Source organism: Struthio camelus, chromosome 1 (genome assembly GCF_040807025.1).
Source record: "Struthio camelus isolate bStrCam1 chromosome 1, bStrCam1.hap1, whole genome shotgun sequence".
NCBI classification, from domain to species: Eukaryota; Metazoa; Chordata; class Aves; order Struthioniformes; family Struthionidae; genus Struthio; species Struthio camelus.
Genome location: NC_090942.1, coordinates 213324952 through 213351768, shown reverse-complemented (window position 1 = coordinate 213351768; position 26817 = coordinate 213324952). Strand labels below are relative to the sequence as shown.

Sequence of the window (26817 nt, the reverse complement as noted above, 5' to 3'; positions counted from 1 at the left end):
AAAAGTGGAAGCCATCTTACAGCATCTGCGAGGCATGCACAGAGCAGATAGTATACAATCCCTGGAACATAACTGACCTTTGGCCAGCCAGAAGCTTCATGTTGATCAATAGAGGAACTAAATTTACAACACTCGGGGAAAAGCACATGCCTTGCTGAGATACTCCACAAAGTTAGAGAGACACAGGATATGTACGTTACCAGAGCACGTAACAGCCCTAGCAGAAGGCAGCGATCACTGGCTCATGCCCAGGCACTGATTTTTTTTTGCCTCAAGCATCTCTCTCAGTGAGAGGTGGTTCCTTGCCCCGAAGAGCTGCCCGTTCAGCAGTACTGACTACTGGGAGCAGAAATGCAGGGTGCAGGCAGATGGAGGGACTTGCCCAGGGAAACAGGACTGGTTAGCAGCAGAGCTGAGAGCAGAACTTGGGTCCTCCAGCCTGTGCCCTATTCAGTGAAATGCACCGTCTTCCTAGTCCTCTCATAGATTGTGTGTTTGTATTTCTACAGTTTGTCTATAATGATAGGCTTTTGGGTAAATTCCAAGTAGGCTTATGTTTATCACGTTATGTTTAAATCTGATGATAAAGTAACTCTTTGCTATTTTAGTGTTATGTAGGAGAGCAGCTTTAACGCTGTATAGAGACTGTATAGAAGTCTTCAAGGTTTGCGGATTCTGTATGAGAGTGTATTATGAGATGTGCGAATGTCTCAAGCACTTTGATTTCTGTTTTCCCCTCACAGATTGTGGATGGCAAACTGTGGTTCCAGTTGGACTGTGGAAGTGGCCCGGGAATCCTGGGAATTTCTGGCAGGGCTGTTAATGATGGAAATTGGCATTCAGTCTTCCTGGAGCTGAATCGCAATTTCACAAGCTTGTCCCTCGATGACAGTTACGTGGAGCGCCGCAAAGCCCCCCTATATTTCCAGACTCTGAGCACAGACAGCTCTGTCTACTTTGGAGCCCAGGTCCAAGTGGATAACGTCCGGAGCCTGACAGACAAGAGAACAACACAGGTCTTGAGTGGCTTTCAGGGCTGCCTGGATTCAGTTGTCTTAAATAACAATGAACTGCCGCTCCAAAACAAGCGCAGCAGCTTTGCAGAAGTGGTTGGCCTGACCGAATTAAAGCTTGGCTGCGTTCTCTACCCTGATGCTTGCGAGAGGCATCCGTGCCAGAACGGTGGGACCTGTACGAGCGTGCCATCTGGTGGTAAATATTTTGCATTACCTTATATTTTTCCCACTTTTTCCCCCTACAGTTTATTGTCGGAGATGGTTTTGTACAACAACCTGCTTGAAAAATCTCATGAGCTCTCTGAAAACCTGGTAGGTAATGCAAACTGTATAAAAGCTGTTTGCTCCATAAGTAACAGTGAAGCCATGCCCCTTCTCATTGCGTTAATGTTGAAGAAGGAAATTGATTTATTGGCTGTTAGTATAATCCTGTTTATATAGAAACCAGTAGAATTACAATTACTGTAATGCTTAGCTGGGTTTTTCAGGATTCATTTACAGCACCAAAGGCTGTACACAAAGATGGTGATTTCTAATGTCCATCACAGATCTAACAGTACTGTTGCCCTTCTCTGTTTCTGAAGCTGTCACAGATAATTACTGAGCTGTCCACAAACACCTTGTGAGTGAGTAATTTGATTATATGTCTGTATGTAAAATAGCGAGTCTGAACCATTATAAACCCCCTAGAAGTGTATTTTATGGCTTTCTTGGAGGCCGGAATGCTTCAAGGTCTCAGCAATGCTATCCAAAGTTTATAGGGCGTTGATTTAAATAGTGCTTATGTCGGAGTTTCCTGTCCAGTGGTTATATGGTGGCTTTTGTGATTTGGTGTTATTGATTTACTAGCTATGATCAAGAGCACAAGTTACAAGGACCATAAGGAAAGTCAGCGTCTTAGCAAGGAAAAAGCAAATGGCATAAATGTAGGACCTCTCCTCTAGGGCTATTCTTTCTCTGGAGCGCACAGGTCCAGTTTCCCATATTGTATTAGCAGGAAGCATTGTTCACCTTTTCTGCCAGGCTAAATCTTCCTTTCGGTAAGCTGACAAGGTCCCACTTCCTCTTTGTCCTGGCGAGGACATTTTCCAGTCCAGAAGGATGAAGCTCCATAGGGAGGTCTTCTCTCAGTTCAGGGCTTTCCATCCAGTTACTGTCAGTTTTTCTGGTCATGGTTCCTCAGGGAAGTTCCTGCTAACTTTTTTTATGGAGCACTTAACTACTGCCCAGGGTTTTCTATCTCACTATATCCATGCACTTCACTATCCCTCCTACCTGTAATTGTCATTTCTGGTTTTCATTATTTTCAGCTTTGTTCTCATTTTTCCTTCCAGGCCCCCACAAAGGTAGGTCTGCAGCTCTTCTCTGTGCTCTTCTCTGCGCTCTTCAGCTCTTTCTCGTTTGAGGTTTGGCTGTTACTGCAGGCTATGTTTGAATCCTGCACTCCTGGAAGAAGCCTCAAGATGCATTCCCAGTCCATTCCTATACAGCATTACGCCAGCCTCGGGATTTTCTAAGTTCCTCCCAATCCCTCGCCTAGACAGAGATTTTCTATGCCCAGCCTCCTTGGTCCTTTTTACTAGGGTATCTTTAGGATGGTGCTTTCACAGCAGTTTCTTTCTAAACTTTAGGAACTTCCTAAACTTTAGGACAGTTTAGTTTTCAAGGCTGAAATCTGATTAAATCTGAGCAAAACTGAATGTCTGCACCCACACAGAAGCTTCTTACTTGGGTAACCCAGCCCTATACAGTAACCTCTGACAACCTGGATTTTCTCATGTTAAGATACCTCAGCGAGCATCTCCTCTGGATCCTTGGTGTTGATTCAGGCACCCCTTCTCCTGGGCCTTAATTTCATCGTCTTATATATTCTGCTGATTTTTGTGGATCCAGGATCTCTTCCTTAACAAAACTCATGGACTTTTTATCATGTACTTTTTCAAACCTTTCTCTTTTGAGTAAAAATAATAAAAAAAAAAAACATATCTGTGCCTATCCCCAACTCTAATAGTACATAGTTGCCAGTGAGCTGATACCTCCCTCCAAAAATTAAGCATTGCACATCAGCAGAAAAGAAGCTTATTCTCAATGAAGGAGCTGGATTATGGCCTCTGCAAAGCAAAGGCCATACATAGTCAGGCTGTTTTCCATGTTCTCTTGTGCAGCCCACAGCCGTAATTGGGCTGTCTGTACTTCCTGAACATATGGCAGGAGAGCTGCTAGTTACATGGGCAGCACTGACCAGCTCACTGGAGCAGGTCCCAGGCCTATCGAGGAAGAGCATGTGAGTTATAAGTGTGACCATGGCTGGTGGCTGGCCTGCTTCCCTCCACTGCCGAAATCCTGTCTTCAAGCTGCTACTGCCTGTGCAAGGCGCTCTCTCTGCAGCAACTCTGGGGTTTGTTCGTGATTTGGCCTACAGAACTCTCCTGCTTCTGAATCTTAATTGCTAAGTTTTCTGGTTTGCAGTGGTTTATGGCAAGTAACATGAAGGGTGAGTCAAAGAAGCTATAGGTTTTACAGTCAGTGGAAGGAAACACAAAAACAGCCAAAAGGAATGAACTTGCAGCATTAGCAAGCCAGAATTTGATGTGCAGCGCAAGGACAAAAGTTGCTGCTTATGAACGCTGTTAAGGGTCTTTACCTACAGAGGGAAGAAAAGGAAAGAAAATGAGTGCTGCAAAACAAAGGCAAAGGAAAATAATTCCAAGGGAAAAGGATGCTACAGCCATTGAGAAGATTGCTAGACCGGATTATTTAAATTCCTAGGAAATATGGGAGTAATGTGAATATAATAGTAATACGGTTTTGATTCTGATTCCATACTTAATAAATTAGGTTAAACATTCACTAAGCTAGCATCTTAGGAAGCGCGAGAACAGCTCCTTCTATTGATTTTGCTTGAGTCTACTTACAATATTGCTCGGCAATCTCGTGATGAGTAAATTGAAACCTTTCTAGCAAATCACTTTACAGTAATTCTTTTTCCCAGGGCCATGTGCATGCCAATTCAAATTGAGGGGAGCAGTGGGGTGGGGAAGAAACTAACAAACAGCTCTAAAGATTGGACCCATTTTATTACTGGAATGATACGCACAGTTCTTGTGTCAGCATAACTCACGGCTGGAGCTCAGTCACGGAATTTGCTTAAACTCGCATGTGGTGCCGCCTCGGTGAGGGGGCATGTGCCCTGCGGCGATATTTCAGCTGCCTGCCGCTAAAAAATCTGTTTGCTGTTTTTACTGCCTCAGCAGTGTATGTAAATAAAGGATAATTATAATGCCATAATTCCAAAGCAATGGGCCCTAAATATACTTTGGTGGTTTTGTAAGACAGCCCACTGGGCAAAGTCATAGATGTTTTTATTTCCACCAAGTAAAGCAATTCTGTTAGTGTCCTCCATATACGAACAGACCATGGACTTAAATTCCATAGAGAGGAGAGCCCAACAGCATTGCAAATGCTAGTTATAGAGCCACAAATTGCAATATGCATTTAAGAATGGCAGAATGTTGTATTTGCTGGAATGGATGTTAGCATGCGGATTTGATTTAAAATGACCTAAAAATGAAATAAGTTTTCATTTTTTTAATCTTAAGAAAGAAAACAGCATGGGGGGAGGGGAGGAGAGAAAGGAAGCATTCAGAAATATACTGTGCTAGCAAAGGCTCCTTTTCCAGTCCTGATGCATTCAGTAGCATCAGGATCTCCTCCCTAATATTTTCTGTGATGTCTTCCTCCTATTAAAGTTACTGGAGAATAATGTTCATTTTCCTAAACAATGAGTGTTTGGCATAATAACAGGGTTTCTTTTAATAAATTCAGTCCTCTAATTTGAATTTTACAGAGTAGATTTCATACACCGTTAACATCTTTCTTTTTCTTAGAAAAATCCTGCTGTGCTTTACAAGGAAATAAAGAGAGAAAAAAGAAAGCTCAGATTTATCGCCACCTTTAAAAGAAAACAGTCAAAGAAAGGTTGCCCAACATTATAACATCAAAGAGTTGGTGGGCTACTTGCCAGAAACCGAAGGGGCTCTGTCTAATTTGCATATATTTTACATAAATTGATCATCTAAAATACAGAATTCTGCAATAGTGTCCCTTTTTTGATATCTTCATTTCTTAATAGAAATAGCTATAAATATACTGAACAGGAGTCCACCCTTAATAAAAACCTGCCTCTGATTGATTACCTTTTACTTCACCATGCAGTTATGGGAATAGGTTAATATTATCGCCCTACTTTTGGAAATGTTGAAGTGACGGTTTGTACATACCACGAGTATGTCCACCTGCTGCCATTATGGTCCATATGGACATATTTACTACAACATTGAACTGCTTAGCTCGGGAACAGTGGTGTCGATGGGTGACAGAGGTTTGTATGGATTGCAGTGGCATTGTCCAGAAAGGGAGTCAGTGCTGGGTCAGCTCAGGAGACTTTTAGCTGGCAATGTCAGAGAAGTCTCCATCGAACAGGGCATGCTCATCTCTGGCTGGGCTTCTGTTATGTACAGCTTTAGGGCAATTTTCGTGGAGACACTGGAAACCACATCCCTGAAATATAGTGCATATTCTTCCAGATTTCTAGTTCCTACCCTTAAGTGTGGGTCAGTGAAGCTATTTAAAAAAAAAAAACTTTTAGCAGTGGGAAACCTGACAAAACAACGTATTTTTCCTCAGCCTCACTTTCAGAAATAGCTTGGATCTTTGGACTGAAATTTCCTGATAAAATTTAACTGAGTGTTTAAAGTCTAGCTAAGTTATAATCCACTGAATATGAGGTCTTAAAATGCAAAGTGTCACACAACTTTCACAATAGAGTGGCGTTACCAATTCTGCCAATAGTTAAGTGTATATTTGTCTGCTTGAATAACAACAAGAACAATCACAGCAATAGAAAGCTTTACTGTAATCAAATCTGAATGCTGCACCAAGCTTTTCAACCACAGAAAGAAACCTCGTGCTTGTAAAGCCTGCAATTATAAGTATAGTTCCCTCCTTTTAATTTGGTCAGTCCTACATACATCTGGTTTTGATTGAAGTAAATGGCTTATATGAGCAGGCAATTTTTTCTGAATATAAAGCATTTGAACAGAAATATCTATCAACCCAAGAACTGAAGGAGAGAAAGGCATGCTTTCCCCTTTCCTCATTCTTTGAACTCTTCCTCTTTTTTTGTCCTCTTGTGTTTTTTTTTTTTTTCATCAACGGAGTTAAAATCCAAAGGGAGGAAAAAGTACAGCCTAAGCTAAGATGGTAATTTTAATCACTGAAACACGTTAGCAACATCAACACGTGGGTATTCTGAGGATTAGGTATGGGATGTACGGAAAAAAATTGTGTATCGGTACCATAGTCGTGAATGGGCCTGGTCTTCCATACGTTCTTGCTCTCTCACGTGCACACAAACGAAACAGTATACTGTCCTGTTAACATCTCTAATTTGCATGTCAGTGTTAATTTTTAAAAGGTTTTAGGATTTTTTGATTGTTTTTATCTATTTTATAGCTATATTTTTAGATATCTGTATTTAATTTCCCAACTTCAAAGCAAATACATCCCAGTTCTGCGGATAGATTCGTGGAAGGCACTGGTCTAACAAAAACAGAGGTTCATATTCATATCAACTTGTAGCATGAGGCAATGATCATGTGTCTGAATACAGGTAAGATACATTTGAAGTGGCAGGAATCCGTATGGCTGAAGAACACGCAGTTCCTGAATACCAAAATACCAGTGCTGAGAGAGATCCTTTTCACCTTCAGTTCTTCTCATCAGTTAACTCACCATGAAACGCTATGGTGAGCAGGACCAGAGGCAAACCCATTTCAGGTCTAGCTGCACAGCATGGAAAGAAACTGCATGGTGAGATCAAATGTAAAAGCCAATGCTTGTACCAAATGAAAGCCAGCCATGTATCACATTGCATGTGATAGATAGAAACAGGAGCATACACATGTTCAAAAGAAGAACTGGCAGCAGTAAGGAGCAGCCTCTTTAATAAAGGCAAGTAAACCTGAGGATGAACAGACATCCAGATGCTCAGGCTGGGGTTCTCCCATCAGAGACGTTAGCTGCATAAAGGCATCCCATCTGCTGATGGCATGGTGCCTTCCCTTTGCCGCTTTTCCTTTTTATTAAATGCCAAGCAAACATAGGTGTAAAGAGGAAGCCTGTGTCATGTCATCGTTTAAAGCATGCTACTCTTCTATAAAGTATGGGCTCAAAAATCCATTTTCCTCTTGACATTTTATATGACTGAAAATGGACATACTGCAGGAAGGGAAGCTGTCGGAGTCAAAGAGGATGAGACTCAGTTCCATAGGGAAGACTCAGATTAGTGGAGGAGCATGAGAGAAGACCAAAAACTATTTGGAATCCATGGAGGGCACGTCTACATGAGTATTTTAATTTAGACTAAGAATGAGCTTTGATGTGAGTCCATGCATGCTTACTGTACCTCTGTTCCGGTCGTGAAGAGGTGAGGTCTTGGTGTACAGAAGCAGGGTTTTCTTTCAGATGATCCTGAACTGGAAGATATACTCCAAGATTGCAGCAAACGTGATCCAAAAAGCTGAAATGTGTACACTGTGGGTGTCAGGTCCTCAGCACCAATCATAGAAGATTGAGAGGCGATCTCATCAATGTGTATAAGTATCTGAAGAGGGAGTGTCGAGAGCATGAGGCCAGCCTCTTCTCCGTGGTGCCCAGCGACAGGACAAGAGGCAACGGGCAGAAACTGAACCACAGGAAGTTCCATCTGAACCTGAGGAAAAACTTCTTCCCTGTGAGGGTGACAGAGCGTTGGAACAGGTTGCCCAGAGAGGTAGCGGAGTCTCCTTCCCTGGAGATATTCAAAAGCCGTCTGGATGTGATCCTGGGCAATATGCTCTAGGTGACCCTGCTTGAACAGGGAGGTTGGGCTAGATGATCTCCAGAGGTCCCTTCCAACCTAAACGATTCTGTGACTCTGTGATTCTGTATCACATAATATGCTGCCTTGGAGAATGTATGTCAACATTTTCCAGCATCGGTGTGCAAAATGAAAAATTGAAATACTTTGGGGAGGACCTAGACCACCGGTATGATTTTAAAAGTCAATGAATTTCCGTAACTTTCAGTGCTTTCATTGTGAGCAGGAGCAAGCCCTAGGTTGTTTACAAGGGTTTTTTTTTCTTCCCCTACTGAGAGGACAGGGGCGCTTAATCTTTCCTTCAGCTTTGTTGTCCTTGGCTGTGGGAAGTATGCTGATTATTCTCATGCTAGATGGATGGAAAGAAGTGTGTAATATATTGCTTGGATATTAAATTAAAGTGTAATAAACATTCTTCATTAGATCTAGAATGCACTCCTGATCAAAAGGGTTTTCTTCAGGATCACACGTTGTCCTCAGCCACGTGGCTACAGGATGGGGTTGCTAGCATGCAGTAGCAGGCAAAATTGCAGCCTCTGCTGGGAGGTAGGGAGAAACATAAAAGGTCTGGCAAGTCTTCTGGCGCAGTGGATGTATGTTATGTACTGAGCCATCATATCAGCTCTTCACTTCTGTATTCCATGAATTTTAACATAAGCTTTGGTTTGGTGGAGTCCTCCTAAATGAATGAATGCTTTGCAGCTCTGACATGTGTGTCACAGAAAAGTTGTCCGTGCAGTCTCTTGCCAGTAGCTCAGAAGTAGCAAGTGTATGACAACACTGCTAATGTGAAGAGAAGTCGCCAATAAATATTTTGATTAAATAAGGTCTTTTTTTATTTCCTTCTTATTTCTAACTTTGATCCTTAGACTTACCAATGGTGCTGAAAACTTCAGTGTTCTAATGTCTTACTGTGTTCCACCAACAGATCGTTACATCAAGTTCAGTCAAAAATGTACACTTTGATAACCAGGCTTTCCGTCTTGATTTTATTCATACACTGCCTCCTAGAACTCTGATCCATCTGAAGCATTCAATTTATCCTTTTAATATAAAATATTAATGTAAATTAGTATACTTTTAATATAAACAATAGGTTAAAACAATAAGAATAAATCCATGTTCTTTTTATAATTAGTCAAAAGGACTTTTTTTAACCAAAGAGTATTTCTCAGGTTGTGTGCAGTGAATAAATGTAACAAAATGTGTTACAGAATGAGAGCCGCGAACTGGAATTAATGTAACTGAAGTAAATGCAAGAAGTGAAAAGAAAGTGGATTGAAGGCTATATTTTACTAATGATTGGCAACTGGTAATTTAGATGCAGAATTTTTTAAAGTCACTTTAAAGTAATTTAGTTTAAAAGTATCATTTAACAAATAGAAAAACATAACAATTCTGCTGTCATATACAGCAAAAGTATGTTTAAGGATAAAATGGGTTTATATTTGAATTGAACATTTTCATTTCACTTAAACTCAGAGAGACCATAAAATTATATATAAAAACATTACTGTAAATTTTTGAACTATAGATGTCACTGTTCAGTCATAAAATGGAACAGTGAAGCCTTACTTACTCATCCTGTGATTTCCTCCTACGCTATTTCTAGATCAGGTACTTTTCCAGCTAACAATAAATCTTCCATAGATCTATCAAAATACAATGCCCAATGCAGTCTCAATTTTGCAATTCTTCAGTCCCAGATCTCTACCTTTCCAGAAAGTTATTCACATCAGCCGAGTGAAATACATACAGGAGACCAAAAAATAATCCCATTTTACTGATGCAGACCAAACATGCTTTCTGGGAATTCCCAGAGTGGTATTGTTTCTCTTTGTTAGCTCTGCAGCCTTGAAAACAGCAGTGCTTCTATCTCCCTCTTTGTAGTAGGACAACAAAGCAGCATGATATTTGAGTATCTATTTCATTTATCTTAAATTAAATGGGACTTGACTTTTTACTGAGTAAGCCAGTAAGTCTGCTTCCAGGTATGTTCTCTAAAGCCTGTCCTCATGAAAGAATTCAATTAGAGTAACTGAACAAGGTGAATTGAACCGGATAGAACATAAAAGATGTGGCAATCCTCGTGCAGAACTGGTTTTGCCTCATGCCCCCACTGGGCTTTTCCATATTGTTTCTGTGAAATTCTCTTCCTCGTAACCGTGCCTTAAATTCCTGGCTTCTTTCCTAGAGCAGTGTCTTTTAAAATGCCCATCTATAAATTGTGTGTAGGTTCAGATGTATAAGTATAGGGGTTTTTTTAAAGTATATATATACTTGAAAGTTCACCACTGTGGAGTAATATGTCAGCTACATTAGCTTATCTCCCATAATTTTGACACTGAATTGAGTTGCACTGAAGCATTTCAGCTCTGTCTCCACCAGTAATAATTGCAGGAAGGTTTCTTGTTCCAGGTACCTAATATGACATTTTCAGGAAGTTGTTTTGGTATGTGAACCCCATAACTGGGTTTGAACCTTGTCTACCTTCCCATACACGTATTTTGGGGGCATTTAGATTGTGTAGGTAGTTTAAAAAAAACAATTTAAATTTTTTGCAGGTCTCGAAGAAAATTTAGCTAGCTCAGTATCTCTAATCCAAGAGTCTTTCTGACCGCAAGGACTGCCTTAGCAACATTTCCTTGCTTTCACAGCCTTCGTGGTCCTTACTCTCTTGGAGTAAAAAAGGACTCAGAGTTGGATGTCTGATTCACAATATAAAGTGACGCACTGTCTCACTGTATTTCTTTATGACCTTAAATAAAGTTTTTATTAATGGCTTTGTGCCATATGTAATCATGAAGAGAATAAAAAAAAAAGTCATTTAGTAGTTGGAGGAGGGAACTGATCATTCAAGAATTCTTTCTAACTCTTTCTAACTCTTGCTCCTCTGTAGGCAAGAAACATGGAAGTAGGACCATGATTCTGCAGGGTCCCCCCTCCACTTGAATAGAGTAATGTTTGATTTATTCCAGCTTGTGATTAATCAATTTCTGAATAGCAAACACTGCAACTAATCAGCTCGGATTAGAGGTGGCATTGACAAGTTCAGCCAGCATTATGAAGCTCATAGTTCATGCCTGGATGATGCACTTTACGAAAGTGTTAGTTTCATTGTAAAGTGTTTTATTGCTGTCACATTCCTACTGTACTGTCCTTGTAAAAGGCAGATGCAGAAAGGTTCTCAGCACAAGCATTTACTGAATACAGTGAAGCCCCGAGAGAAGTGTGGGCTGCCACTATCAGCAGATGTGGTCTTTCTTTTCGGGAAAAAAAGTGATTTAGAATATTTCTTGTAACCGAAGTTGTTAGCAGAGGACAGCTATGTGTATCTGAATAATGAAGATCAAGACAGTCTGGTTTGCAGTGATTCCTCTGGTCTTTAGTTGTAGACATGAGCTTCAGTTGCCCAGACATCCCAGATTAACAGACTCTCTCTTGGCATTAGTGTGGACCGCACAGAATGAGTATAAACATCCTCCACAGTCCAGTTATTTGTTTTGGAGTAATGGAGCCCGGTAGGTCCCATTGCTTCTGCGTGGATACAGTCGTAGGCTTCCAATTTATTTCTCTCTGTGTTCCTCACCTCCCAGGCTATCAGTGCAACTGCCTCTCCCAGTTTACTGGAAGAAACTGTGAGTCAGAGATTACAGCCTGTTTCCCAAATCCCTGTCGAAATGGCGGGTCATGCGATCCCATCGGCAATGCTTTCATTTGCAACTGCAAAAATGGCCTGACGGGAGTAACGTAAGTAAACCTCTCCAAGTGAGCAACTGGAGCGTTTCAGTTCAGTGATGGGGGGGGGGGGGGGGGGGGAAGGTTGATAGAGAATGTTGTACCCAAATGCTACTATTTACATAGCACAAAGGCAATCAAAAGGCTTGCTTTAAAAGACAAATTTATTGCATTCATTTTTTAAAATCCTGACCGTGGTCATATATGCAGTATAGAAACAGAAAATTCCGTGACTTGCCCTTCAGCATGTTCTTTCTCATCTAGCTTGTTTCCTTTTTGTTTGTTTTCTTTTGTTTTGGCGCTTTTTTTTTCACCTGTTCAGCTTTCCAGTTCTGCCTATTTAAGGTTCTTGTTCTTATTTTTTCACACTTTTCTAATATTTGCTCATTTTATCTCCAGCCCTAACTAATTTTACATATTCATTATTTCCACCTCCTTTCTCAAATTAATACTCTAATTTTTTCCTATATTTAGTCTCACTGCTGTTCTCTCCCTGAATCCTCCTAATATTTTGTATTGAATCCCATGGGAAGGTTCAAGAAAAGTATAAAAATGCTGAAATTTTCTATTACATTCCATGAGCAGCATGAGAATCAAGAAGCATTTTCCTGTCAGATGCTTTAAACTCTTATGACCATCTTGATGTTTCCATTTTATTGGTCTTATAAAGCCATGGAATGCTTTTTTACCTGTAGAAAAATGTAATTGCCATAAAATAATATGGTAGTAATGCAGTCATTTGCCAAACACTGACAAGGTGTTAACTGTAACGGTACTTTGACAGCCTAAGTCATCTTGTGCAAACTGGGTTGTTTGCTAAGCGTTCTTCAAGATCCATATTCTCCTTTTGTTCTTTTAAGGTGCGAGGAAGATATCAATGAGTGTGAGAGAGAAGAATGTGAAAACGGTGGCTCCTGTGTCAACGTATTTGGTTCGTTTCTGTGTAACTGCACTCCTGGCTATGTGGGGCAATATTGTGGCCTCCGGCCTGTGGTGGTACCCAATATACAAGCTGGGCATTCATACGTTGGCAAGGAGGAGTTAATAGGAATAGCTGTGGTCCTGTTTGTCATATTTGTGCTGATCGTCCTCTTCATCATTTTTCGCAAGAAAGTGTTCAGGAAGAACTATTCACGCAACAATATCACCCTTGTACAAGATCCAGCTACTGCCGCCTTGCTCAACAAGAGTAACGGCATCCAATTCAAGAACATGAGGAACAGCGGAGACAGCAGAAATATCTACCAAGAGGTTGGGCCTCCGCAGGTTCCCGTGAGGCCAATGGCCTATACCCCGTGCTTCCAGAGTGACTCGCGGAATAACCTGGACAAGATAGTGGATGGGCTTGGGGTGGAGCACCAGGAGATGACAACATTTCATCCTGAGTCCCCTCGAATACTGACAGCAAGGCGGGGCGTCGTGGTGTGTAGCGTAGCTCCAAACTTGCCCGCCGTGTCTCCCTGTCGCTCTGACTGTGACTCCATCAGGAAGAGCACCTGGGACGCTGGGACAGAAAGTAAGTAGTGCTGCATGCTGTTCTTGCTCTTTTCTGCTGTAGGTGTCCCTTCCTGGATGTGGCAGTGCAGTAGCACAGGAGTAGCAGAATGAATCAGAAAACACTCTCCGGTAAATGCTCTGCAAGTATGATGGGGAACACTTAATGCACTAAGCTGAAGACTAATGCACTTTAAATTGTTACGTTTCACAAGTGATTTGGTTAAGTTTTGAAAGAATATAATTAACGCTAGGCATACGAGTGCTGTACTTACCTGCTTCTGAATATGACTAAATACATACTTGTCTTGTTCATTCAGAAAGCAGGTATGAGTGCTTTGAGCATTAGTTCTTCAAGTGACACCATTCAAGCATTTTTCTTTTGGAAAAAAAAAAAAGATAGGGCTGAATTCTTGACTACAAACTCTGTTGGCATTGGGCAGTTGGTCTCCCGAGGAAGTTTAAAATGTTAAAATTTTCTACAAAAAGCAATACTATTTTGCAGAGGCTCAAATGCACTAGGAAATACTTTGTATTTCCATTGTCTCTGAAATGGAGCAGAAAATCACGCACTGCTTACAAGATCACCTTTTCAGTGCATTGTATTCCTGTCTTCCTTTAGTATCAGAGTGATCACAAAACTTGTGATCCTCACAATTATTCCATTTGTGCTCTGTTTCTCCAGCCTGGTAACACAGCACACCACGGTTCTTGAACAAGCTATTGGAGATAAGGCAAATTTGACATATTCTATCATATCAGGAAATACTAGTTTGCAGGGACAGAGTTAAGACCCTGCATCATCTATCTCTGAAAGTCGGGACGTGTCATATGAAGTAGGAAATATTTCTCTTTTTAGTAGTTTCTTCCTAATGCATCGTCAATCCCATTGTTATCCAGCTTAAAGTAAAAGTGTCAAATAAAACCCTGTGATCCAGTAACTCTTATAATCCCATTGTTTTAGACAATATGAACTGAGGAATAGGAAGAGGAACCTGGAGCTGCCTCATACCTGTTGTCCTACAATGTGCATTTTCATCAAAGGCAGTGCATTGGCCAAAGTCTTCTCGTGAAAATCACGAATAATGTTCATTTCTTCAAGTTATATTCCACAAAAGTTGTGATAATGTTATAGCAGGCCTTTTTAACCATTTAATATAGTTTTGTTGATTGAAAAAAATAAGCATGCAAGCCTCCATGCTTATTCTGTTCTGTGTTCTGACGGGTGTTTCTGGTATCTGAAAGAATTTCTACACAGCATGAGGACATACCATAGAGACAGACATCAGCTGTCAAGAAGTATGAAGCAGTGCAGCATCATTACTGCAGCGCTCACTCCATCTAGTATATACCCTCCCTCCTCTCCCCCCCCCCTTCTCAGCAGGAGCTAATCAACCATTACTACACGGAGGTGCCTCATGCTGGTTAGAAATATCTACAGATAGCAGGTGCGGAGCTGCACTTATGTGAATAGCCTGTTTGCAGCACCTGAGCTTGGTCATTCGTAATTAGCTCAGGTATCTCAGTGCTTATTATGGAGGATAACTTTTTGTTCCCTGTTATTACTCAGAGAATATATGGTTGAATGTACTTACTTGTGTGTGCTTAATCACTTGAGAATTGTCAAGAATGAATGTCCTTGATGGAAAGCAGTGTAAGTTAGTCTACTGTTTGTCAGCAGCAGAGCCATTAAAATCTGATCCAAATACCACTGATGTGAATTAAAAGATGCCCAATAACTTCATGGAGCTTTGAATGAGCTTTTAATGAGACTCTCAAATTAGGAAATCAACAGTAAAGATAAATGTGACTGTGATCTCTTGTGTAAGATGTTTATACCAAAGTTTTTAAGTCTTCATTTTCTTTGCTGCTGAGAGTACATGGCATGAAAAAGGCAATATTGAATACAGATGTTTCTTCCTTGACTACTGTGGTGTGATCCACTTGAAAGGCTGTTTGGGCTTCTAATGCTTCAAAAGTCTAAGTATCTTCATCAGCTGCGTTCTTAACCAATAGGTCATTTCCTCTGTCTGAAGGAATTAATTCTCTTCTGACAAAAATAATAGAAGGCTACTTGGTGGCAACATTTAAATGGCTTTGTGGTATAACTGGAGAAATGTGCATACCTATAGAGTACCATTTTGCTTTGTTTTTGCTGTCAATGAAGGTAAAGGAGTTGATGATGCTGAAGAAGTGACCTGTTTTGCAGGAAGTAATAAAGGCAGCAACTCTGAAGTACAGTCCCTCAGCTCCTTCCAGTCAGATTCAGGTGATGACAATGGTAAGAAATACTTTTATCTTCATTATGCTGGGCCAAAGGGATTAAACTCTTTTTTCCAGTATTAATAACAATATTTAGGAAACATCTAGAAAACCATTTAATGACACTGGAAGTCAGAAAGTCCTGGGTTCAAACCCTCTATGGCCTTTTTTTAAATTATGTGACTGTAACTAGAATCTTGATGTTTGGAACTGTTGTATCAGTGCTACGCTTTACCGTGAATCAGAGGTGTGCTACAGCAGGGCCCCTTCGCCAGCATGCAAGTTGACTAATAGGTAACAAGCTTAACTGTAGAATTTCTATCATCCCTCTTAGAACAGGATCACTTTCATGTTTCATCAGTCAGTTCAGCAGGAATTTCTGTGCAGTTTGCCAGCTCTCATTCATGGTGCCAACAAAACTCTGCTAGTGCTCTGCACGCAGCACTGAGCAATCTCTGGTGGCTTGGCCTCTTCCTGGTAATCACAGCTGAATGAAAAATAGAGCACCATTAAATCCTCACTTGGAGAATATTAGTTGCCCGCTGTCGTATCCTAGATCATTATCTCAGTGGGTGACATGGGCAGAGCCATACACAGCCTGAATAAAGCCTACAAAGTCAGAAGAAGCCTTTGTTCCTAAGGCCCATGTATGTTGAGCGGTGGGTCTGAGAAAAGGGAGGATCTTTCTGCCAGGGAGGGATGATGGATGTCAGGGAAGGCTCATTCAGATACACAGAAAAAGATTATCACAAAGAAATTGCGCTTACAATCCTCAGTACCAGTAATGAACTGTCTGGAGACTCAGTTGCACAGTCATGTCATGCAGCTTTTCCCTAGGTATTCTTAAATGCTGGGGAAAAAAAACTTAAAGTGAGGTGGACTTGCAGTTCCTTTTGGTTCAGCTGTTGCCTTTTTCAATCATGAGTATTTTTGTGAAGCTTCTCAGTGCTTTTCAGACACCCCTTCTCTGGGGAAAAAAAAGTGATAGTGGTGTTGTTCCCATAATAATTATTTAGGTATTTATTTCACAGAATGGTTGAGATTGGAAGGGACCTCTGGAGATCATCTAGTCCAACCTCCCTGCTCAAGCAGGGACCTCTAGAGCATATTGCCCAGGATCACGTCCAGACGGCTTTTGAATATCTCCAGGGAAGGAGACTCCACTACCCCTCTGGGCAACCTGTTCCAATGCTCTGTCACCCTCACAGGAAAGAAGTAGCAATTTACAATTACAAGTAGCAATTTACAATTACAATTTGCAAGTACAATTTATTTATTGTACAGATGATTACTTTTTATATCTCCCAAATACTAATTAGGCTTTTCAAGCGTCTCATCCTGCCTCCATTTAAATCGGTGCCACAGTATCCTCTGAAGCTGGATTGGCCCTTCTGTGCCCATTCATATTTTGTGAAAGCTGCATTTAAAATATGGCATTTAAAGATAAGAATTCTAGTTCAGGGTCTAAACAAATCAATGCTCAGATATCTTCAGAGAGAATGAGGGAGGTGGCTTAAATCGTCCAAGTCATTTGTAGGGTCTGTGCAAGACAGCATGCTCTGTTGTTCTTGCAGTGATGGAGAAGGCAGAAGGGTTTGCAGTAGCACAGCCTAAAATACAAATATAGACATAGGAAGCATGTACACAGTAACATACATGAATGCAGGGGCTAGAGGATATCCCTCTTGGAGCCATAAATTCTTCTCCTTCTTGTCACTTTAATTCTTTGCACTTCCAGCTAGCTAATGCTATTATAGGAAACAACCTTGCAAAAGGTTAAAAGGTTGATAGTGAAACTGCAGCAAATACAATTCAGGGTCCATGTTCTTCAGGGAAATATGAAAGGATGCTCCCTCTCCAGACTTCTCCCAGAATTGAGACAAATGTTGCTGAGTGCTTACTTGGCTAAACAGGGAGGACATGCAGGCTTGTGTCATGCTTCTGAACAAATTATTGTGCCCACACTGTGTTATGAAACCAGTTAACCAGTTCTGACTGGGGAAACGTGTTTTGCACCAGAGAAGCAATGGGGCCAGCTGAAGATGTGAATATGTGTAAACATATCAGCTTGGAATGGAGGGGCAGTTACAAAAGTGGATTTTTATGTTGCCGTTTCACTGCAGGCACTGGCTGGCTGTGCTGTGAAGTCTAAGTAACTGCTGTGTGATGGCACCAGTTTTCTACCCCAGAGCAATGCTGGTTTTGGATGTTCTGCCGTGTGTCACCTCTTGTGTTGAGCAGTCTGGGATTGGCAGTTTCCCTCCGAGCAAGCCCCTCTGTGAGCATGCTCAGCTCAGCGCCCACTAAAGCCAACCCTTACTTGCTATGAGGATGTTATTCTGGTCCAGATTTTTTGACCTTTTGTTTTTCACTCTCCCTTGCCTGTAGCTCCGACATCACTGGCAGAAGCGCTACTTTGCCTTCCCGTGTTATCCCATTTCCCATTTGGCTGACCTTCTTGTTAGCAGAGGGGCGAATAGATCTTTCTTGGTGGTGGTTTCTTTGTTTCCAGCTCTTCCCCACCCCATCTCACTCAGGTGAACAGGAAAACCAGGACTAGGATGCTGCTGTGACCTAACTGCTGAGGTGGTGGACAAGGCTCCTCTTGCAGCTCTATTCGCAGCCACACAGCAGCTAATAACAAGGTGTCACTAATTTTTTGCATAATGCTTATTATGCGTTAGCCAATACGAATGTCCCTTGCTTATACGATTACTAGTGTCACTGATGGCATAAGCGTGCTCAGCATAGCACTAGAATATGGTTTCTTTAGTTTACCAACGCTGTTTTTGCCAAATATTCACAAGGACTGCAGAAACTGATGAGATCCTTGGTCTCTTGTCCAAAGTTTTACAGAGGCCTTAATATGTTCAGCATATATTTGAATGGTGCTATTACTGTTAACCCATTTCCTGTGGCCTGTAAGTCTGTTGGCTTTGTGACACTAAGAAGTGTTTCTGGCTCAGTATTTCCGGTCCCTACCTCAGCCTGCCCCAAGGCAATCAGTTGTCTGAGAGTGATAAAGACCGTAGAAAGGCAGCTGAATTCAGTGTCTACTAAACGTAACGAGAGCTTCCCCACTGTTTTGAATGGGTTTTGTCTCAGGTTCTTGAGTGCCAGGGTGTCAGCTGGTCCAAACGCCAGATCACTGAGAAGACCACACATTGTAGCCCTGTTTGGCTCTGCATTAAAGAACTGCATTGTCTATGTTAGTGATTTCAAGGGAAAAGTATATTTTGGTAAAACAGTTGCAAGGCACAGGGCATTTGCGAATGTATTCTGTCAAACATAGATCAAATTTTGAACCAAACCTACTTGACTGTGTCCTTTTAATTATGGCAGTACTGTTTAATATCCCAGAGGCATTATGATGAACAGCCTGTACCATAAATAAGTAAAACATTCCTGTTAGAAAATAGATTAAGTTGAGGGCTTAGCACCATTTCAGATTGTATGATGGTCTAAAAGATAATGATCCTTTGGAGCACATGGCACTGTCTCTGGAGACCTTTAAGTAAGAATGAATCAGAAATTAGTGTCAGGTAGGCAAGATACTGCTTTGGTTAATTGAATCAGCTGGCCAGTCTGTTTGAATTTATGAGGTGATATTCATCATCCCATATGCCTTTTTGGAAATGCTGGTTTGGAATTTATCACCATTCTGAAAAATGTATGAGATTATCTGAAATGAAATGTCCTGCAACCCACTGCATAAATCCTGAATTGGTAGGCAGCGTTTTTTTTTTTTCTTCAATGTCACTTCTGTCTGTTAGAGAGAATTTATTGTGGTAACGTATGTGTATTTTAAATACTAACCTGAAGCTGTCCTTCCCCTCCCTTTATTTTCTGCTTTCCCTCCCATGCAAGCTTCCATAGTGACTGTCATACAGCTTGTCAACAATGTAGTTGACACTATAGAAAATGAAGGTATTTAATTTTTTTTTTCTTTATTGTTATGCAACAATGCTTCCTGTTCTCATTGTGAAACATTCCAGCAGAACCTCACTAATCTACACTGACCAGCAAAACCATGGCGGGTGATTGGGATTTGCAAATCGGCATGTTCACCAGCAAACTCAAGAACACAAGAGCGATGTATCTTTGGGTAATATGAGGTGATAGAAAAGGTGTCAAGGCCTTCATCCTCTTCTGTTCAAGTCAATATTTTTTTGCTTGCTTATTTCCATTGCCTTCAGAGAAAATAGGATTAACTTCATAATGCAGCCAAATCATTGTGATTATCCTGTCTGCGGAGGCTGAGAAACTGAAGAAAATGCAGGAAGACTTTAAAGTATCCCAGGCAGCAGTAAAGTTGGATTATAAACCCCATGGGACCATGTGGAGAGGTGCAAAGTGGTGTTAGGCAGGTAGCCAGTTTGCCCCAGGTAACACAGTGTCAAACAGGAGATGTGTAGACACAGTCCCATGGACGTCATGTAGTAAGGCAGCTTGGCTGCCATTGCCTTTGCCCGTTGGGGTTGATCTGTACGCTGGATAGACCATCATGGTTGGATCCAGGGACCCAGTACTCACCTAGGCAGTTATTGGCAGAGCTAACCTTTGACAAATTGTGTTATAAGTGAACTGGTTTCCCTATCTGTAAAAGAGGAGTATCACCGTTTTCCTCATTTGTAAAGCATTTTGTAATCTACTGGTGAAATGTGATCTATCAAAGCTAAATACTACTTTTATTTATTTATGCTTCATTTATCTTACTCTGGGGAAAAGGTAAATTCATAAACTCGGGTGATCCATGAGTCTCAAATTTCATCTGTCTTTAACAAAGTTAAGCCAGCTTTACAAACTGCAGCCAACCCAGCCTGAATAATGTTTAAAGATGACCAAGTAAGTCATTTCTGTGAAATAACTGATTTTTCTCTTGAGGTATTCTCACGGCAGTTTTGAAAAGCACATTTAATCTTAACTAATGATGACACCTGAATATTTGTCGGAAGTATTTTTACTGACTTCTTGAAATGTAAGAATAGCCTTCTTTGGCTGTCCCACAAAAAGCTAGCCAAGGTTAACCCCACTCAAAAAATACAAAAATAAGAAAACACTGAAAAGAAAGCACAGACACTGTAAACAGGACTATCTGCCTACAGGAAAGCTTGAGCAAACACATTAGCTCCCCATCATGCTTTACAGGTCAGAAAAGGGCAGTGCGGCAACAATTTAAAGAGGTTTTGCCCACTCTTGAAGTCCATGTATGAGATCTGTTGGTTGTACATGTTCTGCAGCAGAGCTGGTGAAAGCAGTGAATTTTGTAAGACATGTAGGAACTAATGGTGCATCACTGGCAGAATTGTTGCCCAGAAGCAGTGGGAGGAAGGGGCTTTAGCTGCAGGACAAGAGGCTCAAGCAGTGGGACGAGGGGCCCCTTCCTATGGGAGCTGCGGGTTGTGCAAGTCAGCAGGTTAGTGAGGTTCTATTGGATTGCAAAATGATGCAGCTCGGAGGTACCTGACGCATCTTGGGTGCGATGTATGTCGTTGCACTGACAGACAGCAAAATCCACTTGAAAGAAAAAGAAAGCGAAGCCTGATTAGGGCCGGTTCAGACAGTGCTGCCGAAGCTGCAGTAGCCCCAACCCTCCTCACCCCAGGCTGACACAGACCGGTTAGAAAGCTGCTGTCTGGCTAACAAACAAATCACCATCACCCCGTAACACTATGTATGTGGTGACAAGCAACACATAAGCAAGGGCAAGAGTGGTGTTTATAGACAGAGGCCCGGAGAATAGTCTTCTCTCCCCATTTATTTCATCCCTGGTTGAGTCTCGGAGAGTAATGCTGGAGAGGGCTCTAATCTAGCCAGGCCTCCTCCAACAACACAGTCTAGAGACCTTGCCCAGTGACTTCTTGCATGAAGCCCAATAACCTGTGGCTGAACAAGAGCATCTCATTTAGAAACTGCTACAGCTTCCTCTCCCCTCTTGTTTCACACAAAACCTTTCCTTGCTCTCTCCCCTACACCTGCACCCTCTCCTTGCTGGAATGCCTTGCTCCCCACCAGCTAGCATGGCAGTGCAGGTGGGACGGTGGGTTTGGGGTTGTGGGCCATTGTAGCTGGCGGCCCCATTAAATGGCTTTGTATTCTATTCTATTCAGGTTCTTATACCGTGCCCATCACCATGGTATCTGAGCCCAGGTGGGCCCAGATTTGTTTGAACCGGCCCTGAGAATGGTAGATTCTTATTTTTCTGTTTCAAAGTGAACAAGTGAGAGAGAAATGTACTTTGCAATTATAAGCCTTACAGATGGCAGATAGCCCTTTTTGTATTAAGAATTCCAGCTCTAATGTAATTCCGTATCTGTTCACTGAGGGTAAATAATTAAGATATGATAGAGAAGGAGTCTAATACACATGACATAATTATTTCTTTATGTATGTCTGTATTTGACTGGGCAAGCTTATCTTGTACATTTAAAAAAAAGAGCAATTAAAAATGCTTTTAAAATGACACTGAGCCAGCTGTACTTTAGAAATATGCATGCAAAGAGTTTTGTGTTTTCACGTGTGATAGTATGCTGGTAACAAGCTGCGGGTTACCAGTTTTTACTTTTCACTTTGTATCTGACAGTGTCTGTAATGGATCAAGGACAGAACTACAACAGAGGTGACTTTTCTCAGACCCTTCCTACCTGTTGGCCTGCGCATGGGCGGGGAGGGCACTGATTTGATCTTTTTCACTTTGATCTGCTTCACATGTCTTGTTTTGTTCGAGTTTCTGTTGTGTTCAAACGCTGCATGAGTATGGCCCGCCACTTTTTTGTATTTCAGGATCCAGTTTTCAGTGTCTCTGTCGATTGGATTGTTTGCTTATATACTTTCTTTCCTGAAACAAAGTCATTGAAGGTGGAAGGGGAGATTCAATGTGATATCATAAGCATGCTGACTTCATTCATGTATTTTTTTCTCAATTAACTGTGGAAAGTATTAATTCAAATATTTTTATCATTTTGAATTCTCAGCCTCATAATTTCTAATACAAACTAGTAGCATCCTAAAATGTAAAATGCTCTATAGTGGTCATGTTTTATTTCTTTGCTTGTTTGCATTGGTATAATACAATTTTGTTCTTCTCTCCTACCCCTGCGGTCAGAGCATGGCTGACCTGTGTCAATGGCCTGTGGCGCATGCTGTGATTTAAACAGGTTGTGAGGATTAAGAGTTTGCTCTTTAGCAAGTGCATGCAGGGCAGTGTGTTTTCATCAGAGGCTCCATCCTAACAGTTTGCTGTGGTTCTGTCTCCCGCTGCAGCGTATCATTGGGATACCTCTGACTGGATGCCAAGTGCACGTTTATCCGACATTGAGGAAGTGCCCAATTTTGAGACAGCAGATGGAGGCTCAGTTCATCATGGCAGTACCAGAGAGCTGGAAACAGATTACTACCTTGGTGGCTACGACATTGACAGCGACTATCCTCCCCCTCAGGAAGAGGAGTTTTTAAGCCAGGATCAGCTACCACCTCCTCTTCCAGAGGATTATCCAGACCAATATGATACCCTTCCGCCCTCACAGCCGGTCTCAATGGCAAGTACGCTCAGCCCCGATTGCAGGCGACGGCCGCACTTCCACCCTAGCCAATACCTCCCTCCTCATCAGTTCCCCAATGAGATGGATGCTGCAGGGTCTCAGACTGGGAATGAATTTAGTACTTTTGCTCTTGGCCCAAGCCAGAACACAGAGAACGCTGGTGCAGGTAAGATGCCCTTACCCTTGCACAACTCTCTAGATGCCTCCTCCTCTGATGTCTCAGCCAGCTGCGGCTTTGATGACTCCGAAGTAGCCATGAGTGACTATGAAAGTGTGGAGGAACTCAACCTAGAAAATGTTCACATTCCATTTATGGAGACCCAGCATCAGACACAAGTGTAAAGGAAACTCCCTTCTTCTTCTTCTTCTTCTTCTTTTATTTTTTTTTTTTTGGTGGTCATCTGGTCCAATTAATATTGAGAAGAAATTTTGCTAAAGGGGTATCTATATATATTGGGCAAGGCAAAAATACATTATAACCCATTATTGTTCAGAAATGATACTGTATGTGCAGACACGAAGAGACCAATTATGTTAAGTATTACACATCACAAAATTGTTCCAGGCAATCTGGACAGTGTGTACCTTCTATTTATTAGCAAGAGTAAAACAGTTTTTGAGGCAGGGAGGGAAAAATCTCATTGCTAGATAATTTCTTTCTTTATGCCCCCAGGGTATGGGCGTTTTTTGGTATTGTGTTATTAAAAGTGTTACAGTGTTATAATCTCACCATAGTATTAATGAACTGGTATGGATCATTCGAAGACACACTGTTGCATGAAATTTTATGTCAGCAAAAGAGTGAAAGCAATTGATTACTGAGGCTGCTTTGTAGAAGAGTTCTGATGGCTTAAAAACAGCATTTAAAATTTGATGTATTGAAGACAAGCTAGCAGTCATTTGTCCGTAAATACACACCTATAATTTTATTTGTTATGTAGCATTTCATTATAACTTGCGTGCATATAGAGCGGCATATATGCAGTGTATATTTACACCAAATTGGCCTACTTGGGGTGCCATTTTTTTTAAAGCCTAATTTCAGATGTGTGAAGACTTCACCTGTTAGAACTTCTGAAAATGTTAGATTTTGACTCACTTATTGGTCGAGTTCCGCCCCTACCTACATGTGTACGACTTCCCTCGACTTCTGTATGCAATGTGAATATACACCTGAAAACATCTGGAAACCTAACTGTCTACAAAATGCTGCTGATGTTTTGACATTCCTTGCTTGGGCAATAGCCTTTTTAACAGCAGTCTTCATGCTACAATTATTGCAGTAAAATTAGTTGTAATTAAGTTGCATATAATGGTGCTATAATCTCAAATTGTTAATTTAACATTAGTTAGTTTAACATCATTTGGCAAATGCCCATCCCTAGTGTTCATGGGATGACGTCTCAGCTGCTGCAAACTGACTCAGCCGGTGGAACGGCAGGGATAGACTATAGCCAGAGATCTGGCCCTAGATTTTCTGCTGGATTTGTGATTTCATGGAATTTCAGGCTTTCCAAAGGATGCTTGCAGCCTTAAGAATATTGCTGTGGAATGAGGAAAAGCACCACTTCTTCAGTATATTTTTATGCTTCCCTCCGCCTGATTGGAGTGCATGGTCTTTCACACTGATTGGCCTGAGCAGCTAAGCGTGATACGGAAATATGAAATTTTCACTCAGTGTATTAAAACAGATTATACCTAACCTTTGCTCAGTGCTATGAGAGTATCTTTACCACCACCATTTTGCAGCATCTGTATACCTTATACAGTGAATGTGCGTCTGTAGCATGCATTACTGTTAGGGTTTCATCCTGTCTTTCCACGGCATATTTCAGTCACTTTGATAAGCTATTGAATAGGTTAAGTCCTGTTACAGATGAACAGGTGCATCAACAGGTTTCCCATGCTGCTTTCCCTATCCTGTGTCTTGGTCAAGCATCGTAACTGAGCAGTTTCAGCAGTTGTATTCCAGGCAAGCTATACCTTGACTGAGTTCAGTTTTACTCAAAATTAAATTCTGGGCCATTTCGTGACATATAGGGACTGTTTATTCACAAATTACTCCCAACAGAAGGAAGTTAATAGTAGAATGTAATTTAAACAATTGTGGCTTGTAACACTTTTAATAAAACAGGATCTCCAAAATTCATGGAGTAGATGTGATATGTTGCTGCTTCCCTCTGGTAGCTCATGTATCTGTGAAAGATTGGTGTAGACCTTTTCTTTGGGATCATACAGCAGTTCTTCATTAGAAAACAGCTCGTTATTCAGAGGTACATGAATAAATTGAGTGAACTTCTAGAAAAGTCATGTACTGCACATACAAGTATTATCAAGTACTTGTCTGCATATAGTTCCTGTTCATTGAATTTATGAATGTCACTTGGTCTTCTCAAAGTAAACATGCTTCTGTAACAGTGATATATTCTGAATGTGCTCATGGTACCTTTCAGCTCGCTTTCCCTGCTTTCTCCCAATATTTTCAAGGAAAAAAAAAAAAAAGGAAGTTTGTAAAGTTTGTATCATGAGTGCAAGGAACTGAGGGATTTGCTGATAAACCATGAAATGGTTTGGCAAGTGTTGAGGCACAGATAGAGGATGGCTTGCGTTGTTCGTGTTGTTTCTGTTGCACGAAAGCAAGTGCAAGAATTAGATTAATGCCTCTTCATGAATAGGAACATTTGAGTTTGAAAAATAAGGCTACAGTTTTAGCTGCTGTGCAGTAATTTTAAAGCTGGTATGACATTTTTAAGAATGTAATACTCTCTTAGCATCTGGCTGCAGTTTTTATGGGGTTTACTCCTAGTCAATTTTGGTGTGGTACATTTAAGTCTATTATGCAATTAGTTCTATTTTAGCCCCAAGCTAGTTCTGAAGTGTACTTGTCATCTTGGCAGTGAAAACTCTTGAGTAAGCCAGAGACACCGATATCAAAACTTTACTGGGACATATCAAAAGTGTCGCAAGGGGAAACACCACTGGGAGCCTAGCAATTGCCATACGAAAAACATTAATGTTTTTTACTAAGCTTGTTGCCTCAGTAATATCTTGTTGGTAGTGAGTTTTATTAGTAAAAGATGCATAAATACAATGTATAATATTTTTTTTCTGTTTTGATGTTGTTACCATTTCATTTCACTGAACACCTACTTATTAAAGTGCTGTTGGGAAGGGTGCCGAGGATCACCTGTTTAGCCTTCTGTGTCCCACTCATGACTTCTATACCTCAATGTCTCTTCCTCTCCAAATCAAACAGGCCTAGTCTAATCTCTCCATCGTCAAACATATGCCCCTCTGTGAATATTTTCACTTCTGTGGCCTTTCTGGTTTTGTTCTGGCTCTTTTTGATAAAGTGATTAAACTTGAATGCAGATCTCAAGATGAAATACCTCCTAGGGAGTAAGATTTTCATGTTAATATCTCTCTCATTAATCCAAACAACCGTCTTATTTTTCTTTTTAATAACTTCTGTACAATGATGAGCTGTAATCTTTTAACCTGGGAAATTACAAGATATTCACAACCTAATGTGAATATGTTAGGGTTCATATTGCTTCATCCAATATATATTTATTTGTCTGTCAGGTGATAACTTGTATATAGCTACTTCTGTCTTTCCCGGGTCCCTAGATTTTTTAGAGGCTTCTTTGACATCTCTGCTTATCTGGCCGGCCTTAATCCTGTGTATTTGTATTTCAGTTCACATTCCTGTAGATGGCTCCACTACATGATCCTTCCTTTCAGAATCAGCTAAAGGAGAGGGTTCATAGACTTCAGTAGAGTACTTTTGCCTGCCAACTGATAACATCCTTTGGGATCAAAACAGTCTTTGCCTTTGTAAAGAGGC

At 41.1% G+C, this 26817-nt stretch overlaps 1 protein-coding gene across 3 annotated transcripts in view; it reads left to right on the top strand.

The window, feature by feature from the left end:
- The window catches only part of FAT3 (FAT atypical cadherin 3), a 385938-nt gene extending 359712 nt beyond the window's left edge, over positions 1–26226 (top strand). The window contains exons 23-29 of one of the 3 annotated variants that reach the window (XM_068930522.1): positions 744–1212; positions 11532–11685; positions 12534–13189; positions 15335–15448; positions 19297–19356; positions 22013–22048; positions 22693–26226. In XM_068930522.1, the coding sequence (XP_068786623.1) occupies positions 744–1212; positions 11532–11685; positions 12534–13189; positions 15335–15448; positions 19297–19356; positions 22013–22048; positions 22693–23312 (2109 nt within the window). In that variant the 3' untranslated portion in view covers positions 23313–26226. The remainder of the gene's footprint in view (positions 1–743; positions 1213–11531; positions 11686–12533; positions 13190–15334; positions 15449–19296; positions 19357–22012; positions 22049–22692) is intronic. The other 2 variants (XM_068930524.1, XM_068930523.1) reach the window with 2 other exon arrangements.
- The last annotated feature ends 591 nt before the right edge of the window (positions 26227–26817 follow it).